General features: G+C 37.2%; 2 protein-coding genes across 2 annotated transcripts; one reads left to right on the top strand and one right to left on the bottom strand.

The window, feature by feature from the left end:
* Window positions 1-4792: 4792 nt before the first annotated feature.
* Window positions 4793-7256, bottom strand: LOC128864021 (dnaJ homolog subfamily A member 4). The gene is made up of 3 exons (XM_054103488.1): window positions 7028-7256; window positions 6074-6562; window positions 4793-6008 (listed from the first exon to the last, which is right to left on the bottom strand). The coding sequence occupies exons 1-3, from the start codon at window positions 7094-7096 to the stop codon at window positions 5334-5336; spliced, it is 1233 nt and encodes a 410-aa protein (XP_053959463.1). The 5' UTR covers window positions 7097-7256; the 3' UTR covers window positions 4793-5333.
* Window positions 7257-8932: 1676 nt separating this feature from the next.
* Window positions 8933-13244, top strand: LOC128865109 (NAD-dependent histone deacetylase sirtuin-1). The gene is made up of 2 exons (XM_054105088.1): window positions 8933-10724; window positions 10860-13244. The coding sequence occupies exons 1-2, from the start codon at window positions 9407-9409 to the stop codon at window positions 12611-12613; spliced, it is 3072 nt and encodes a 1023-aa protein (XP_053961063.1). The 5' UTR covers window positions 8933-9406; the 3' UTR covers window positions 12614-13244.
* Window positions 13245-20924: the final 7680 nt, after the last annotated feature.

Genomic DNA, 20924 nt, shown 5'->3' with positions numbered 1-20924 from the left:
CCCAGATTGCCATACGGTGTACACAAGCAGACCAAACCAGGCTGTGCAGAAAGTGCGGAGAAGCTGACCATATGGCTGCGTCTTGGGCTAATGAAACGAAGGAAGGAAATCACGCAACTGGAAGTGCGAGGGGCCCACGTTTTCAGAAGGAGGTTAAAAGAAGAATATGAGGATCTGGCGACTAAATCTCAATAACTGCAAAGAGGTTCAAGATCTGGTGTGGCAAACGAGTGCTGATCTTAAACTAGATGTGGCTATTCTATCGGAGCAGCATGAGAACACAGATTCGCATAACTAGACCGCAGATGAAACCAGTAAGGCAGCACTATTATCGTTTGGTGGAAATATGCCCCAAACAAAGATGGTTCGAGCTGAAAAAAAATGTACGTAACTAAATAGACATATACTATATGTATGTATACAAAACAGAATTGTACAAAATTCATGCTCGATTTTTTTTATGGGGGAAAAACCCCAGCAGCGTTAACAAAAAAAAATTGTCAAAAATCGGTGGTATTTTGTAGTCACTTGAAACTTGCACTTTGTTTTACTCACATTTAATGGGCTATAAAACTGCATACCCAGAAATTTTTTAAAAATCTGGTTAAAAAGTAGAAAGACTGACGAAATTTTAAAAAATTGTGTACAAAGTTTGAAACTTTTCGTTATATGATTTTTGTTGTTGTGCGAACTATATTTTTCCCAAAAGGGAGTTGTTTGCTTATAATTTTACAACAAGATGTGTGTGAGAAAAAATCGTAGAGGTACGAATTAATAGTGAATGAGACAAGTATATGTAAATATGTATTCATCAAACTTGTTAAAGTTCTTTGCATAAGTTGTATCTGTATTGAACTTAATATGATAATACAAAACAAAATGTTGGAATAATTTTTTTTTTATAATCTGATAGATTTTATTATAACCTGGTGAATAATTTCATGGCACTCATTTTTTGAATATGAAATCCGGTATATGTCCGCCATGTCTACGAGTTGCAGGCTCCTTTCGATCAGTCCAATTTTTGACTATTTTTTCCAATAAATCGAGCCCTATGTTTATCCAGCAACACGGTTTATGGGCATAGCATAGCCCCAAAAAAGTAATCCTTAACGCCTCACACGAACAAGGGGGCCAGTGAACAGGACCACTTCTGTAAAGAGAATTGGCACCAAATTGATTTTGCAATAAATCGATCGCTTAAAAAAATAAATCTGGACACACATTCCCAAATAGCTATCGCTAAATTCATCGTCATTTGAAATATTTTGCTTTATCTACGTAAATCTAATTTGGTTCCGTTTGCCTATTACAAACAACCAAGTGCTGCAGTGTTTTTTGAAAGAACTTTCATCACAAGGCACTACACTCAGCTAATCTGGCGCTCACAGAAAGCAACGCCAATGGAAATATTTCGCATTCGCCGCTCTCACTTAACGAAGATCTTCTCTAAAATTAAGCATTGCGTCTTTTCATGTGCGTATGTATTAGTTATTTTGTGCTTATCACATTACAATGTTACTCATACGCCCCTTTGACCCTAAAACGTCATTCCTTGTGCTAGAAGAAATTTATTATTTTAATCGCCTGAGTTTAACTTCGCGCGTTGTGCGCACGTCTGCGTTTTCCTGTTATTCTAATCTCCGTTGTACTTGTTATATTTACATTGCCATTTTTTTCTTTATAATTTGCATTTTCTTATCGCTTGGAAATAGTGCATTAGAAAATATTTTCAAGGCCATTGACACTAACTGCATACATACATACATACATAAATAGTAAATGCCCTTAAAGCGGACAATGGCTGACATTAATCCATGCAAGTGAGATAAGCGTACAACAACTGCTTTTGAGTAATCGTAAATGTATATTACGTAGATATATTTGTATGTGCTTATATAAGCAATCACTGGTGTGTACTCGTGTACTATATATATATTAGAATACATGCAAACATGCTCCTATGTATTTGAAAAAGGATTGCCAATGGACTTAAGACATTAATATAAAAAAGCTGGTATAAGAAAGTCAAGAAGTGTTCGACGAACAGGCAAAAGTATATCCCGGAAATGTAATTTGCACTATTAGAAATCAACTTTCTCTTGTTATCGTTTTTCATGGCCAACAAGAAAAACATCCGAAAATTCTACCAGAAAGTTTGGCGGATTACAGAAGGTTTCAAGACCGGGACGAAGAAAGAAGACGACGTTCTGGTACCTGACATCCAGAGCGTGCTTAAATTATGGAGAGAACACTTCTCAAACTTGCTAAATAGTGACAACTGCGCATGTCACAGAAAATGTGAAGGCCCCGATACCCAAGTCGTTAACGACGGGAGTGTCTTTTCGCTGCCCCTCCATGGCGAGGTGAGAATAGCGATAACGCGGCTAAAGAACAACAAAGTCGCGGGAGCCAACGACGATATTGACATCATCGGCCTTAACAACCGCGCTGTTAGTTCTGTCTTTTCCAAACTGGATAATGAAGCAAAGCGAATGGGTCTGGTGGTGAACGAGGACAAAACGAAGTACCTCTTGTCATCAAACAAACAGTCGGCGTACTCGCGTATCGGCACCTAAGTTACTGTTGACAATTATGATTTCAAGGTTGTAAAAGACTTCGCCTATTTAGGAACCACCATTAAGACCAATAACACCGTCAGCCCTGAAATCTGGAGAATCTCTCTTGCCAACAAGTGCTACTTGGGACTAAGTAGGCAAATGAGTAGTAAAGTCCTCTCTCGACGAACATAACGAACACTTTATAAGGCTCTCATCAACGTATGGTGCAAAAGCTTGGACGATGTCAACATCCGATGAAGCGACGCTTGGGTGTTTGAGGGAAAGATTCTGCGCAAGATTTTTGGACATTTGCACGTTGGCAAAGGCAAATATCGCAGGCGATGGAACGATGAGCTGTATGAGCTTTACGACATCATAGACATAGAGCAGCGAATAAAGATCCAGCAGCTATGTTAGCTGAGTCATGTCGTCCGAATGGATACAAACGCTCCACTTCTGAAAGTTTTCGATGCGATACCAGCTGGTGGTAGCAGAGGAAGAGGAAGGCAAAAAAAGTCCTCTTCTGCGTTGGAAAGATCAGGTGGAGAAGGACTTGGCTTCATTTGGTGTGTCCAACTGGCGCCGGTTAGCACGAGAAAGAAACGACTGGCACGCTTTGTTGAACTCGGGCAAAATCCCGTCATGAAGACATACGCCACAATACGGTTTCTCGGAATATTTCAACCACTTAGCCAACTAAGGAGCCTATATTTGCCAGCAAAAATAATTTTTAAGTAGACAAAACATATTCCAGGTATGACTCGAAGTATCATAGATCATAAATTGAATTTTTTGTAATATTTCGACCGCAGCAAACTAAACTCGAGTAACTATATCCGATTTCTAAGTATAATATCTCGACCGCAGTGCCACAGAACTTGTTTAAAACGAACTCGTAAAAATTTTCAAATATGCTCAGTACAAAATAGAACTAAAAGGAGGTTTTCACTTCGACTAAAAAATTTTTGGGCCCTCTACTTATCCAGACCCAATACCTCATCTAAGCGCAGTTCCTCCAGTAAACTTAAGATGGAGCTGAGTTGGGTACGCTTGCCTGACAGCTGAATTACTATGTAAAGCGGTGTTAGCTCAATAAACCCCACTTCCATCGCAGTGATAGGACAGATGGTCTTCGCTAGTGCGCTACGGTTCCTGGGCTCCTATGCTGACAATTGCACGATAATGGCGTCGGGCAATGACTTTGATGGAACCAGTGATTCGCACTGGACGAAGCTACAGACCTGTCGAAACACTGCCATAAGAACTGGGACAGAATGTCTACTGATGTCCCTAATACAACATTAACATGACGGGGCCCATACGCTCCCTTTGAAGGAGCATAATAAACTGCTCAGCAAGCAGTTCTTGCTAGGGTGTTATCACAGCTCCCACCCATGCAGACACCTACTTGAGCCTGAGCCACCTCCCAGTCACGTCAGGAGACACCTATTAAACGACGCCGACTAGATCCAGGACAAAACTAACAGACATCTACTGGACCAGACAGTGTTCAGACAGACATTAAACGACATTCACCGGGAGACCGTTTCCACCTTCTAAAGCTCCCGACCCCCGAATGCCGTCATCGGAGTCCAACCACCACCACCTATAGCAGATGAAGAGCTCCAGCTTCACCGCGTGAGACACGCGCAACACTGGCACAATTACGTTCTGGATACTGTAGCAGGTTAAACTCCTACTTATTCAGAATTGACCCCGACATACTAAACACATGTCCGGCATGTGAAGGCATACCGCACGACACTAACCACCTTTTCACATGCCCCCTCAAACCCACTCATCTAACACCCCTCTCCCTCTGGGCCCAACCTGGCGAAACAGCAAGTTTCCTGGGCTTGTCGTCCAGAATACGACCAAGGTACTTCATTGACCATTTTAAAAGGTACGCCCCCTTTAGTAATTCTACTCATTTTTAGTAAAGATCTTCTCATGGTGAAGGGTTTCATAACTTAGGTATTAAGTCGCTTAGATATTTAGGTCGCTGTTCAATGGCTCTTCAATAGAAACTTTAACTAACTCATAACTCCACGGTACTCTGTGGATGTTTCCTTCTATGCCGCGTTTTCACAAACGAAATTTTAAGCGACTTTCCATAACAGAAAATTCCTCAATTTTTAAAAACAAAAAATTTACCAATAGTCTTACCTTTTCGATTGTACTGAACTGTGTTGGTTTCCCCAAATACTCCATACCGCCAATAAATTGCCATATTTGCTCATTACATTCCGTTATTCCTTCAAGAATGCTTACATTATTATTAATAATATCGTTACTTAGTAATTTAAATATCTTTTTTCAACTAAATGGTTGTTTTTGTTGTTAATAAATAAAAATTGTTTACATATTTTTATTCTTTCTATCGAATTCAAACAATTTTAGCCGCCCTTCAGTTATGTGCATAAGTTAAAACAATCATTGCATTATATTATTTCATTATCACGTAGGTGAAAGTGTGTAAGTAAGTAAAACAAAAGGTTAAAAGCGAATTCTTCGAAAATATGTTAAGTCCAAAAGAGCACACACACACACATAAAACAAACAAAAAGGATAAAATAGAAGAACTTATTGAATGCAGCACACCGCCTCTACACAATACTCATTCCCTTATCGCGCTCTCTTTTTATATTATAATGTTTCACATTGGTAAGACTCTGCATGTCCAACTATATTGCACAGCACACGCAAAATTTCGTTATCGCACCAAAAATTTTACTATACTCTTTAGTACGCTATACATATATATATGCAGCTTTATCCAGTTTGACATTGTACACTCTCGAAATGTGCACTCTCATCGTCATCATCCATTCCACCTTGTGCCCCAGCATGACCGCCTTCGCCATATGGTGGCACATCCGTCATCACTACTTCCTCGGCATCTTCGGGCATTGTGAAGGGTTGGCGTGGCGGCAACAGTGTCTCCAACAAATGCATCTGGTCAATAGTCGCAAAATTGTCATCGGGAAAGTCAATGTTGAATTCAACAAAAAGATCACCTCGCTCGAAGGGATTATTGCGCAATGGCATACCTTCGCCAGTAACGACTCTAAGTTCACTGTGTTTTATAACATCACCCGGCTTATTTGTGATGCATAAAGTACGCCCATCTAAGTGCTGGAAACAATGCACAAAACCACACAATGCTTGAGTGATGTTTATGCGTATATCTCGCAGGAAGAGGTCATTCTGGCGTCGTATGAATACCGGATGTTCGGCTTGCACTAAAACCACAATCAGATCGCCACGTTCGCCCACCAATGGCTGATTGCCCGCGGAGTGGAATAGTACTTTCAGCATATTTGGTGCACCTTTCTCAATAGGCACTTCATGTTTTAACTCCTCTTCTACCAATCCACTACCGCTACAGGTAGCACAACGAAATCCATCTGGTATAGTGGTGCCGCGTCCATAACAAGACGCACATGTCTACATATGAAATAGAGGATCTCAGGGTTACTTAACAAATTTAGTTTGCTTCTTATAATACTCACAGACTCGAACGCGTTTACAAAGGCGCCCATAAAGGAGTAATTTGCAGTGCGTCCAGTGCCATTACAGGCTTTACATTGTTCCACGGTCATTTCAGGTCCTCCTTCGCCGTTGCATGTGCCGCAAAAAGAAGTACGCTTATATTCAACAGGTTTTGAAACATTTCCATTGTATAATTCCTCCAATGTCACTTCTAATTTCACCACCACTTGTGCTCCTGCCCGCGAACGGTTGTTGCCAAAACTACCGCCGCCACCGCCGCCGCCACCGTGACTTTGACCTCCACTGAAAGGGAACCAATGCGAAAAAAATTCGGATGCATCACCGAATCCATCACTGCCTTCTTGCACCCCTTTCAGACCATATTGATCATAGATTTTGCGCTTCTCTGGATCAGAAAGAATTTCGTACGCAAATGAAATTTCCTTAAATTTATCACCAGCTTCGGGATTCTTGTCTGGGTGAAACTCTTTAGCTAATTTTCGATAATTCTGTAAAAATTTCATCCAAAAAATTTTATTTAGATGCAATAAATACAAACAAAAAAAAATCAAAATAAATTGACAAAATGTAAACAAAGTCAACCTTAAGCAATCAGCTGTTTTGTGGAATATATTCCTCTACGCATACATAGCTATCGTGTAGACGAAAAACAACAATACGTTATGAAAGTTTGCAGCCTCCTTGTCGCGCCCTTGCGAAATACGAAAGACAAAGATGAACTTCAGCAAGATTGTGCTCAAAAGATGCATAGGTCACCATAGATTCTATCAGAAATTAATCCATTTTCTGTTTAAGTAAATACTAGCAGCTGGCCCAAGGCTGTCGCACACCCATAACTGTTCTTGTTGATGCTCACAATGCATTCCGGCAAGCAGCAGCAGCAGCAGCGGCCCACATACCAGCTAATTCGCTGCACTTCGACGAAATGTATAAAGAATCTTCATCTTCCTTACCTTTTTAATTTCAGCATATGTCGAACTTTTATCCACTCCAAGAATTTCGTATAGCTCCACATTCTCCATAACTGCAACTTCTTAAATTTGTTGCAAAAAAATCAATTTCCTTCAAAATTTTCTGTCGTCGCAAACACAAAATAACAATTGAGAAAATTTTGCATCGAGAAAGCTTTCCGTCCTCTTTCTACGTTCGTTTACTGCAACGATAATGAAGAGAGTAAATTTGCTTACAGCGGTGTATTGTCAACACGGGTGATTTTTTATGGGGATTTTATAGTAAGTAATGAATTTCCATTTAAATATATGTTATTATAAAAAAAGGGTTAAAAATAAGAATATACAGCTGCATAGATTATTTAGTCATATATTTAAAAAATGAGACTTGTTATAAAAGCTTGTCTAGAAAAATAAAAAAACAATAAACTAAGAAATATCTTATAATACAAATTTAACAATGCGATTTTGTTTTGAATCCGAATAGTTGGTTGTTATAACATCATAAAATATACCCTATGCATGCAGGATGCGGCGGCATCAGACAAAAAGGGTGTACGCGCCAATTATATATATATATATATATATATATATGGGGCATTCTTCGCCAACCGGACACCCCCATCTGCCCAGAACAGTTTTTATAAAAAAAATTTTTCCCTATGCCGAAATAAAAGCTTATGTCATGTACTTTAATTTGTCATGTGGCACTTTTTAAATATTCAAGATGGACGACGAATATTGACAAATATGTTGGAAGCTTAACAAAAGATTCGAGTCTGCAGCACCAGTACCAGAAATACTAAAAAGCCATTCCTTCCAAATCTCAAACAAAAAGGAAGTGATTATTAAAAGATTTTCCAATTCTCCAGAAGAAAAAAAAGTTTTACTGTGAAAAAAATCCTGTATTATGAAGAAAAAATTCCAATTTCAGCAATTTCCTTCAATATTTATATTCAGCAGCGAACCCAGAAACCCCCGAGCATCAAGTCAATATTCGTCGTCCATCTTGAATATTTAAAAAGTGCCACATGACAAATTAAAGTACATGACATAAGCTTTTATTTCGGCATAGGGAAAATTTTTTTTTATAAAAACTGTTCTGGGCAGATGGGGGTGTCCGGTTGGCGAAGAATGCCCCATATATATGCTGAACTAGTGGTCAATTATTAGATATATATCCAAATTCCGGTAGCACAGACTCTACAGTTGTTACAGCTATCATTTTAGATAGAAACTAGACCCTTCCTTTGAAGTGGGAATAAGAGTGGGAATAAGAATTACATTAACTATGTTAAACTAAAAATTACGCTGTAAAAACTTCATAATTGTAAGCTATAATTTGTTTCATTGTACACATATATCTATGTAGGAATATTATTATTGTACTATTTAGCATATAAGCATATAATAGTATAAATTAGGTTTTAAGACCGTAAAAACTACATAAATAAATGAATAAATTTTTGCTGCCACCAATGAATTATATTAGTCACGTTAACCCTTGCTAATAATTTTAAATAAAACACACAGCCGAGAAAAACATTTGAAATTGTTTCTTCACTTGTGCTTCAAATGTTTTAACTATGGAATGCGTCATTTAGTATGTTGGCAACCCAAGCTAAGGACGTGAAAGAAAATTTTCCACTCAGTGTTGCATTATCGGCAAAGTGCATATCCAAATATTACCTACATAAAAATTTTAGTATTTTACTATTTAGACCGCAATATTAAAGCTTTGTGGGGGTATTTTAAGTAGGTTCAAATAAAAAATTTAAGAAATCATTTTATAATTGACAAATATATTACTAGTAGGGAAAAATGTGTAAATACGTGCTACTACATTTTACGAAAACTTCAAGAAAGCACTAAAAATGCACACGGCAACCCCACAATACGGCAGCCATTTTTGTTCACGTCATTGACGAGGCACTGAAAAACATTGTCGTCTGTGCTAGGGCGAGGATCATTTGCTACTATTACCGAGTAAAATATACGTATAAATTAAAAAAATTTGCGCCAATTAATGTTGCAATTTGATACTAACAGAATATTGACAAAAAATATCGAAAAAATGTTATATGAAAAACGCGGTATTTCTTGGCAGAAATTCTGAAAAAGACGGTGAAAAAAATTTTACATCAGCAAAAGAGACGAAAGGAAAATTTTGTGTGTACCAACGAAACAGCAAATAAAACGTAACATAGGAGAACGGATAAACAAGGTGAAGAGTGAGTGCGAGAGAGAGCGCGTTAGTTGATGTTAGCTGAAAGGAAGTGGGAAAGAGAGCCTACTGTGTTGGCGTATTTTCTTTCGAATAACAGGACAGGGATTTTCGCATCGCCGTGTTGTAGGTGGTGACCACGATAAATCAAATTGGAAATGATGGAAAGTTATGAAGAAGCACCAATTAGTCGTGCACATAGTGTTCAGTGTGATTTGCATGATGTAAAAATTCATAAACAATGTTTGTCCGCCAAATGCACTACCTTGGCGGGTAATAAACAGAACTTTAATTTTGGCGCCGAAATTAGTATTGGCACACAAACAATAGTATCAGAACGCGAAAACAATATAAAAACAAACAGGGAAAATATAGCAACGGTTGCGGTAGCAGCATCCTCCGCCTCGCCCGATGATAATCAAGTATCAGGTATAGAAATGCCATTGAATGTGGCGGAATTACCATTAAAGGATAGGTTTGCCACCGATCAAGGTAGTCAGGTTGATGAAGATGATGATGATGACGGCGGTGATAGTTTTCAATCAGACGATATGGACGAGGACGGCAATGAAGATTTACAACAAGAACGTAATGAAAATATACATAATGATGTTTCGCAGGAGAGTGATGAATCTACTTCCGATTCAGATTTTTCTGATTTGAGTGGACTCTCAGATATGTCTGGTCGCGAATGGAAGCCGATAAGTGCGAGACCTATAAATTGGGTGCAGAAACAAATTCACGCTGGTGCTAATCCACGTGATTTACTTTCCCAAATGTTGCCTTCTAACGCACATCCAATTGCACCGGGTGTGAATGATATGATGTTGTGGCGCATATTGGCCAGCATGTTGTCGGAACCGCCACGCCGTCAAAAGCTACGTTATATCAACACATTCGAGGATGTTATTCAACTGATTCAGCAATCGAAAAACATCATTGTCTTAACTGGCGCAGGAGTTTCTGTATCTTGTGGCATACCAGATTTCCGCTCTAGCGATGGCATCTACAGTCGTTTGGCCAAGGACTTTCCCAATCTACCCGATCCCCAAGCCATGTTTGACATCAACTACTTCTCAAGTGATCCAAGACCATTTTATAAGTTTGCGCGCGAAATATATCCCGGCCAATTCAAACCTTCGCCCTGTCATCGTTTTATAAAACTGCTAGAAGAAAAGGAAAAACTGCTGCGGAATTATACGCAAAACATCGACACTTTGGAACAAGTAGCTGGCATAAAGAATGTAATAGAATGTCATGGGTCATTCTCAACCGCTTCCTGCACAAAATGTAAAGTCAAATGTACCGCAGATGCAATACGAGATGATATTTTTTCTCAACGTATACCCGTTTGTCCGTGTTGTCAGCCCAATGTGCATCAGAGTGTTAATGCCTCTGATGCGGTGTCTGATGCAGATTTGAGAAAGCTCGTGGAGAATGGTATAATGAAACCAGATATTGTATTCTTTGGCGAAGGTAAGTTTAACATTAATTACCACTGATTAAAGATTTCATCTTAATTGCCAAGTGCTAAAAATTGTATACATTTTTATTAGAGAACAAGTTTGACTGTGCTCTAACGACAAAATTGCATATCTAAAATTCACACAGGTCTTCCCGAGGAATTTCACACCGTCATGGCCAATGACAAAGATAGATGTGACCTGTTGATTGTTATAGGTTCTTCTCTTAAAGTACGGCCGGTAGCATTAATTCCCAGCTCTATACCAGCAAATGTGCCCCAGATACTCATCAATCGGGAGCAGTTGCATCACCTTGAATTCGATGTTGAATTGTTGGGTGATTCAGATGTTATCATTAATCAGCTTTGTCATCGCTTAGGTGACGACTGGAAAGAAATCTGCTACGACAATGTTGTATTAAGAGAATCCAAGGAGCTCTTATCCATAGAGGAGGAAGAAAACAACTACGAATGTGAGGAGGATGGCCAACAGATGCTAGATACAGACACACAATCTGTCAAATCCAGCGCATCCACAGATATAGTGCTACGCTCGGCCGGTGCTTATTCAGATAGTGGCTTCGATTCATCCACATCATCTGGCATGGTGCTTGCTAAACCCACGGCGAGTGTGGCCAAAAAAGAGGCAAACGAGGCGATTGAAAAGATCAAGAGCACCATATTGGAATTGAATCACCCGTTAACGAAGACCCGCCAAAGTAGCGATTCGGTGTCAGTTGACTATTTAGAAGAGCCTAGTGATATGGTGGATTTTGAAAATCGTTCCTTCCAACCTTTTAACGCGCACGTAAGTGAACAGCATCACCACATTGCGTACGATGTGAATGCACGTCATTTGTCAATTGATTCATCCAAGGACAGTGGCATACTAGGTGACTCGTCCAATTCCGCGCTGATTTCGAATAATGTCATTGGCCAACTGCCGCCACCTGTTACAAATTTCGGTGATAGTGGTGGCACAACAGCTATCACAGACTTGTCGTTAGCTTCCCCAACCTGCGCAGATAACACAATCACACCCTCAGTAACACTGGATGCGGCAGAGATGCCACAAGTGGCAAGCGATACCGAAAACAAGTCAGCACCCGTTACAATACGTCTTAGCGATAAAAAATACCGAACTGCAGCGGAACGTTTGCTCGAAGGTACATACTATGCGCACGATGCCTCCTCAGCTTACGTTTTTCCAGGTGCGCAAGTCTCTTGGTGGTCCGATGTCGAGGACGAGAATGAAGATAATGACATAATTGGGAATGATTATAATGATCAAGATGAGGATGATATCGATGCGAGTGGCGGTCCACTTTCGCCGCTCTTACCACCATCTGTGGAGGCGGAAGTCGTTAATGAAATAACAACAACAAATGCATTTGCAATTTGCGCTAAGCAAACGCTGCCGGCGACATACAACAACGGCGGCGAGGTCTACCAAGCTGAAACAGAAGTGCAAACGGTTAGTAATAAATCACCGTGTATCTCAAGCAATGCAACGACAACAACTCAGAACACCGTGGCAATATCGCCGCCACCGTCCCCGTCACCATCGCCCCGAAAGAAACTTTGTAAATGTCCGCCAGTTCTGAGCAGCAGTAAAAGTAATACAGCCACTACCGCAAGCAATAGTAGTAGTAGTAGCAGTAGTAGTAGTAATAGTAGTATTGACAAATTTGAATGCAGTCCGCCTGCCCGCAAGCGTAAGCGCTCAAGAGACGATAATGATGTGTTGGTCAATCATCCAACTAGCAATTTAGATTATGTCTTGACGGAAACAAGTATTTGCGTGGGAGATAAAAGTATAATCGATGCTACACTAACACTGAGGAGTGATACAGCCGAGGCGTTGTCAAGGGAAGGAACAACACAGCAGCAGGTGCAAAATTAAATATCGTTAACGCTCATCTTACTTCTTTGGCGCCTGCAGCACACTTATTTGAACTTACAAAAGATGGGGAACTAGAAGAAACACAAAAGTATGCATTAATTAAACTTATTTATTTTTTGCTATTTTTTTTTTTAAGTATAACTAGAAATGCATTTGACGTAATGTCCAATTAAACATATAAGTCTTACGTAAAAAGAACATAACTATTGGATTTCACTTTATATTGCTAAGGGCGTGTGCGTAAAAATGGCAGACAGAAAACTTCTTCTAACTTAGAATTTCATTTTAGCGTTCAAAAGGCATAAAGTGATCCAACGATATTTCGGTAAATAGTTTGGCAAAAGTGAAATTCGAACTATAGTGACTTTAAAGTGATATTTTATTTTTTTTATTTCACAAGTTAAATTCGAATTATAGTGACTTTAAATTGATGCTTTTGTTTTTTATATATTTTTTATTTATTTTATTCCTTTTTTTATTTATTTATTTTTAATTTAACAAGTTAAATTCAAATTACAGTGACTTAAGATTCCTTTTATTTTTTTTATTTATAATTTTTTTTTGACAGAAATTAAATTCGAATGTGCCTTTAAATTCCTGTTATTTTTTAATTTAATATACATATATTTTATATTTAAAAAATTTTTTTTTTTAATTTTTGTTTTAAATTTTTTTTAAATTTTTTTTTTTAATTTTTGTTTTAAATTTTTGTTTTAAATTTTTTTTTTTTAATTTTTGTTTTAAATTTTTTTTAAATTTTTTTTTTTTGAAATTTTTTAAATTTATTTTAATATTTTTTTTTTTAATATTTTTTTATTTGTATACGTCGCAAAATTTTGGCATTTTAGTTTAATATTTCACATTCAAATGTCTCAACCACTTTGCTAGCATTAACGCTGGGCGGAATTTTGTACAAGCTTCAACCTGCATGGAAATTAATGAAGATTTGTTAACGTCCTTTTTTCGCTACAAATTTTAACCGACTTTTTAATATTATATTGCAAGTATTCGTATTTTTGGGACTACCCGGATATAATTCGCCCAAATTTAATATAATTTTTTTTTATTTTATTTTGCACTGCACTTTTACTTACTTTCTAAACATAAATTCTGGCGTTGCGTTTTTAGCCACATAGAATTTGGAATATTTTTTATAAACAAAATTTGTTATTTGTTTCGTATTTATTATATCTAGTAGAATTTTTTAGCGAATTACCAACTTGAAATATACATATCATTTTTTTTTTATTTCAAAAACAATTTTTAGTTTTTTTAGTTTACCAAATACATACCGTTATATATATATACATATATATTGTATAATTGGCGCGTACACCCGCTTTGGGTGTTTGGTCGAGCAGTTCGAAAACAAAAATAAAAATTCGGCACTTATTTTTTTTATTTTTTAAAAGCTTAAATAACAATTTAATTGTTAAATAAACTGAAAGACAACGCAGCGCTAGCAACGGAGGCTTTCAGCTGGACTTATTTTATTTATTTTTTTCTTTTTTTGTTTTGTGTAGGCTTAATTTTTTCTTTATTACATAAAACTACTTTAAAATGAAAGTATGCAAAGATTTTGTAGATTTATGCATACATTTAAACTCATGACTCCACTTTAAAGTAAAATTTTGCATATTAATATTTTGTAACCTATAAATTTATGTTGCTGAATCGCGCGTTCTATCAAATCAAATACAGATTTGTAAAATAAAAATCAGCTATATAAATCTAAAATCGACTTTAACCTGAGCTTGGTATGCAAATTAGCATTTAAAACAAAAAAAAATTACATTGACTTACAAAAAAATACTGAAATAATTAGATATGTGCATTTTCAACTCTTTCTTTCCTTCTAAATTTGTGGGCTACGCATTTATGTTTAGTGATTTAACTTTTTCGATGTTATAACGCTGTTGTTGTAGCAGCATAAACATTCCCCATACATACAATTATGGGGAATGTTGCTGAAGTGACAGTCCTTAGCCGGATATAAATCCGGGTGGTTCCGGTAACGTAGAACCGACTGTCGTGGGAACGCTCTTTAGGTTTTCTTTTGAATGCTTTTACCATGAATCTGTGCCTCAGAATAAGAAGCTGCGTTTTGGAAAAAAATTACCAACTTCCCCTCAAAATGTAACTTTCCCTCATTTTACTCTCTCACTTTCTCCTACTTTGCAAATTGCTCCCAAGCATGAACACCAAAACTTGATATTATAAATTTCCTCAGATAAAGCTAATAGTCCTATATAAACAGGTTTATTTACATCTGTGAATACCCATAACTTTTGTTCATGGCGTTCATGGGGTTGCATTAAAAACTGAAGTCCTTGATTTTGTAATAAATGATGAAGATATGATTGACCCAAAAATCCTGCTTCAGAGTTCACCATAAGGTAACTCGAAGGAATTTGATGAGGTATCTGTGCAAAAATATTGATGAACCCATCAGTTCTCCAAATATTAATTTGACATTTGAGTTTGAACTTAATCGATAAAGTACGCAGATGGATGACACTTATCATTCCACTTCTTAGTATTCCATGGAGTAACCCTCATAAGTACATTTTATATAGGGTTCACTTTATTTTGTATAGTAAGTGGAAATAATGCGGGATCTTCGGATGGAATTTGATATCCCCAAGTTGAATCTCCAAAAATGAATCCTTGTATGAGACCTACAAGATATGACTGTTCTGATTTTGTTAAAGTTACCTAGTCGCCTTGCTTAATATTGATGATAGGATTTTTTACTTCTTACCCACTGGATGACTCATAAATGTGTTCATTAACCCAACATGTAAACAATTTTGAAACATAAAATCATAATTTTTCCCCCAAGTTCGGAGAGAGTGTTCGTTGTTGAAATCATACGTGTTAATGCGTTCGGATTCTGAGCGGGATAACCTCCACTGCTTTGTCTAGAGCAATTAAATCGATGTAAAGCGGATCCTGTTCCTTTAAACCCTGTAGTCGATTCTGACCAATTTTCCCCTGTTAAAGCTTAAATGTTGTTTAATATCGACTTCGCTAAAGGAGTTCCCGGTGTTACAAACCATCCGATTACATTACGAAGTTTAGACGCTCTCTTAATGACTGAAACTTTGGTTTCACGCTCCCACTACTGCAATATACTAGTAGATTCAATTGTTGATGATCCCATGTATGGAGCACATGTTCCATGTTTTGACCAAATATCTTCTAATCCTACAGAAATCGAGATATCGGCACTCCTATGTACACTAATAGAAAAGTATCCCATTGCTGCAACTACCCCTTTAATAGCTACGTCCTCGGTGTTCTCATAAACACATTTTATGTTATAAAATCAGGGAATCCTCTCACCAAGTACCTACTCAGTGGCATTCCTAATACTCCACGTAACGATGGATCTAAATAAAGAGACACAATTAGGTATCCCAAAGATTGAAAGTCTGATTTTTTCCAATTGGACGTAAACTGATATACGGATGAGCGCAATGCTGAATTATGAATCTCCACAAGTTTCCGTGCAAAATGACCGAGGAAATTGTAATGGTACATTGAGTTTTCAGGAGATAAGGCATCATGGGCTACCGTTAAAGCATTACTAGAAACTGATGATAATACACTTGAGAGAGTAGGTAATTGGTCGTTGGTAACACAGATTACACGCAACCATCTCTTTGTTTCAAGATTTCTGATATTACCTCTAAATACACATGTCTTCCCATAATTCAGGAAATCAGCACTTTGTACAGTTTCATCTTGATTAATAATTAATCCCAGTTTCGATGTACCCAAAACGATACGCTGAAAAAGCAAGTGGTTATTGTGGATTATACCATTAATATGATTAGTTAAATCCGTTAAGGTTCTGTGCTGTCTCATTTTGTATTGAGAACATATCACTTGATTGTCTCCTTGTGCAAATACTTTGACTCGTGTATTAGCGGAATAAGATTCCCGTTGTATAACTAAGAAATTGTTCACACTCCAACTTTTCTGGCGTAACCCCTCCAATCCTTCTTTCTGTCCTTGTCAACAAACTCTTAAATTCGTTGTGTTTATTAAATTTCCAGATGCGTCTATTGCCATCAAGTCGCCACGATTATTGTAGTAGATCCAAGATTGTTCAAATATTTCATGTGCCTGGCAAATTAAATTAGGATATCCTAAAAATCCCCCCCTTACTGAGAGAACAGGATTGGTAGATTCTTTTCGTTGATGATTATTCCATTTAGTATAATCAATATGATTAGCAATTGTAATTTGACTAATCCTTACCGCCTTGACCCGCTGAACTTTCAATCATTTTTGACATCACAGTAGTTAGGTCATCAGCCATAGTCAATCCTTTAAATAACGGGACAAAATGTGTCTTAATGAGATATTCCGTCATTACAAAATAGTCTCTAATTTCCCAAGACATTAAGGCGAAGAATCGGCCTACTGTCTTCAACTCTCGTTCTTTAGCCTTGAGTCCAATAATTAATTGGTATTCGGAAATTCCAAAATCATTGACAAACATTTTTCACATTTAATATGTGCATGATAATAGCCTTGTTTCTTACCCACTGGATGACTCATAAATGTGTTCATTAACCCAGCATGTAAACAATTTTGAAACATAAAATCATAATTTTTTCCCCAAGCTCGGAGAGAGTGTTCGTTGTTGAAATCATACGTGTTAATGCGTTCGGATTCTGAGCGGGATAACCTCCACTGCTTTGTCTAGAGCAATTGAATCGATGTAAAGCGGGTCCTGTTCTTTTAAACCCTGTAGTCGATTCTGACCAATATTCCCCTGTTAAAGCTTAAATGTTGTTTAATATCGACTTCGCTAAAGGAGTTCCCGGTGTTACAAACCATCCGATTACATTACGAAGTTTAGACGCTCTCTTAATGACTGAAACTTTGGTTTCACGCTCCCACTACTGCAATATACTAGTAGATTCAATTGTTGATGATCCCATGTATGGAGCACATGTTCCATGTTTTGACCAAATATCTTCTAATCCTACAGAAATCGAGATATCGGCACTCCTATGTACACTAATAGAAAAGTATCCCATTGCTGCAACTACCCCTTTAATAGCTACGTCCTCGGTGTTCTCATAAACACATTTTATGTTATAAAATCAGGGAATCCTCTCACCAAGTACCTACTCAGTGGCATTCCTAATACTCCACGTAACGATGGATCTAAATAAAGAGACACAATTAGGTATCCCAAAGATTGAAAGTCTGATTTTTTCCAATTGGACGTAAACTGATATACGGATGAGCGCAATGCTGGATTATGTATCTCCACAAGTTTCCGTGCAAAATGACCGAGGAAATTGTAATGGTACATTGAGTTTTCAGGAGATACGGCATAATGGGCTACCGGTAAAGCATTACTAGAAACTGATGATAATACATTTGAGAGTGTAGGTAATTGGTCGTTGGTAACACAAGTTACACGCCACCATCTCTTTGTTTCCAGATTTCTGATATCACCTCTAAATACACATGTCTTCCCATAATTCAGGAAATCAGCACTTTTTACAGTTTCATCTTGATTAATGATTAATCCCAATTTCGATGTACCCAAAACGATACGCTGAAAAAACAAGTGGTTATTATGGATTATATCATTAATATGATTAGTTAAATCCGTTAAGGTTCTGTGCTGTCTCATTTTGTATTGCGAACAAATGACTTGATTATCTCCTTGTGCAAATACTTTGACTCGTGTATTAACGGAATAAGATTCCCGTTGTATAACTAAGAAATTGTTCACACTCCAACCTTTCTGGCGTAACCCCTCCAATCCTCCTTTCTGTCCTTGCCAACAAACTCTTAAATTCGTTGTATTTATTAAATTTCCAGATGCGTCTATGCCATCAGGTCGCCATGATTTTTGTAGTAGATCCATGATTGTTCAAATATTTCATGTGTCCGGCAAATTAAATTAGAATATCCTTAAAATTCCCCCACTTTTTACAGTTTCATCCTGATAAATAAATAATCCCAATTTCGATGTACCCAAAACGATAGCTGAAGAAGCAAGTGGTTATTATGGATTATACCATTAATATGATTAGTTAAATCCGTTAAGGTTCTGTGCTGTCTCATTTTGTATTGTGAACATATAACTTGATTGTCTCCTTGTGCAAGTACTTTGACTCGTGTATTAACGGAATAAGATTCCCGTTGTATAACTAAGAAATTGTTCACGCTCCAACCTTTCTGGCGTAACCCCTCCAATCCTCCTTTCTGTCCTTGCCAACAAACTCTTAAATTCGTTGTGTTTATTAACTTTTCAGATGCATCTATTGCCATCAGGTCGCCATGATTGTTCAAATATTTCATGTATCCGGCAAATTAAATTAGGATATCCTTAAAATTCCCCCACTTTTTACAGTTTCATCTTGATAAATAAATAATCCCAATTTCGATGTACCCAAAACGATACGCTGAAAAAGCAAGTGGTTATTGTGGATTATACCATTAATATGATTAGTTAAATCCGTTAAGGTTCTGTGCTGTCTCATTTTGTATTGTGAACATATAACTTGATTGTCTCCTTGTGCAAGTACTTTGACTCGTGTATTAACGGAATAAGATTCCCGTTGTATAACTAAGAAATTGTTCACGCTCCAACCTTTCTGGCGTAACCCCTCCAATCCTCCTTTCTGTCCTTGCCAACAAACTCTTAAATTCGTTGTGTTTATTAACTTTTCAGATGCATCTATTGCCATCAGGTCGCCATGATTGTTATAGTAGATCCATGATTGTTCAAATATTTCATGTATCCGGCAAATTAAATTAGGATATCCTAAAAATTCCCCCATTACTGAGAGAACGGGATTGGTAGATTCTTTTCGTTGATGATTATTCCATTTTGTATAGTCAATATGATTAGCAATTTTAATTTGACTGTAATCCTTACCGCCTTGATCCGCTGAACTTTCTATCATTTTTGACATAACAGTAGTTAGGTCATCAGCCATAGTTAATCCTTTAAATAACGGGACAAAATGTGTCTTAATGAGATATTCAGTCATTACAAAATAATCTCTAATTGCCCAAGACATTAAGGCGAAGAATCGGCCTACTGTCTTCAACTCTCGTTCTTTAGCCTTGAGTCCAATAATTAATTGGTCTTCGAAAATTCCAAAATCATTGACTTGTTTTAAAAACTTAGGCTAATCCGTCGCTGATTCACGTAATAGGGAAGATAAGAATATGAGGATGATGAGGGCGTTTTAAAAATTCTCGCAATTTAGAGCGAATAATTGAATGACTTTTATCGGAGTAAATTTGAGACGGATCAATTACATCTGGAATATCGAAACATTGAATTAATAGTAATTTATGCAAATAATTACCAAAATTCTTTATCGTTGCATTATCAGGTCATGATTTATTTTTAATGAAATCTTTTAAAGGATGATTTTTCGGAACTTTTGTTTCATCAACTGGACACTGTTTTCGTGTACGGAATTGATCTCGGATAACAAGGAGCGCTAAATCACATGCTAATGTTTCTGTGTAAGGGCCGTCAATAAGTTTCGGTAAAGTAGTTTGATGATATAATGTTTCCAAACCCTTGAGGTAATCCTCAAATAGATGACCCCAGTGTCGGAAAGAACCATACATTGTTAGCACAACCTCTACATATAAACAATTGTGAATTATTGATTTGAGTCGTTGGATACTGGGAGCTGTCTTCTCGAGTTGTTGAAGGGTTTTCTTAATGTGTTCGGTGAAATCCGTGAATAAGGGAATCAATGGGCGATATTGGTGAGCTAACTGATCGATACACATCGGCTCCCGCATTTTAATAGCTACTATCATATCCTGCATTACCGCCTTCGCTTAATATTATAACTCTGTATTCGTACACTCTGCTACCTTGAGTAGAACCAGAAGTGGGCAAGGCTTGATCAGTTCTGAACTGAATAGACAACAAGGTATTAAATCGGGCAATATAAGTGTCTTTCATCATCAAAACAGTATTCCGATCTAATAGTAAATTCAATGTTGAGAAGTATGCAAAACCGTAACCAACTATCACGGTTGGTAAATGAATTTGAAATGTGTGACCGAAATTTTCGTCTTTGTAGATTGAAAATTTAAATTGATTGCACAATGTTCGAGCTTCAGTTTTGTTAGTGCAGTTTAAAAACAACGTCTACTGATGTAATTCCCAAAATAAACAACCCCATTTTCTGTCTCATCTATCATCTCCGTATAATTAATTTATGATGTAACAGGTATGTTGCCGATCCAACCTTTAAAGAATGCGTCCACCACAGGTTTTTTAAGTAGAGACATCTTATAT

Source organism: Anastrepha ludens, chromosome 5, assembly GCF_028408465.1.
Source record: "Anastrepha ludens isolate Willacy chromosome 5, idAnaLude1.1, whole genome shotgun sequence".
Lineage (NCBI taxonomy): Eukaryota > Metazoa > Arthropoda > Insecta > Diptera > Tephritidae > Anastrepha > Anastrepha ludens.
This window is presented reverse-complemented; position numbering and strand designations above follow the sequence as displayed.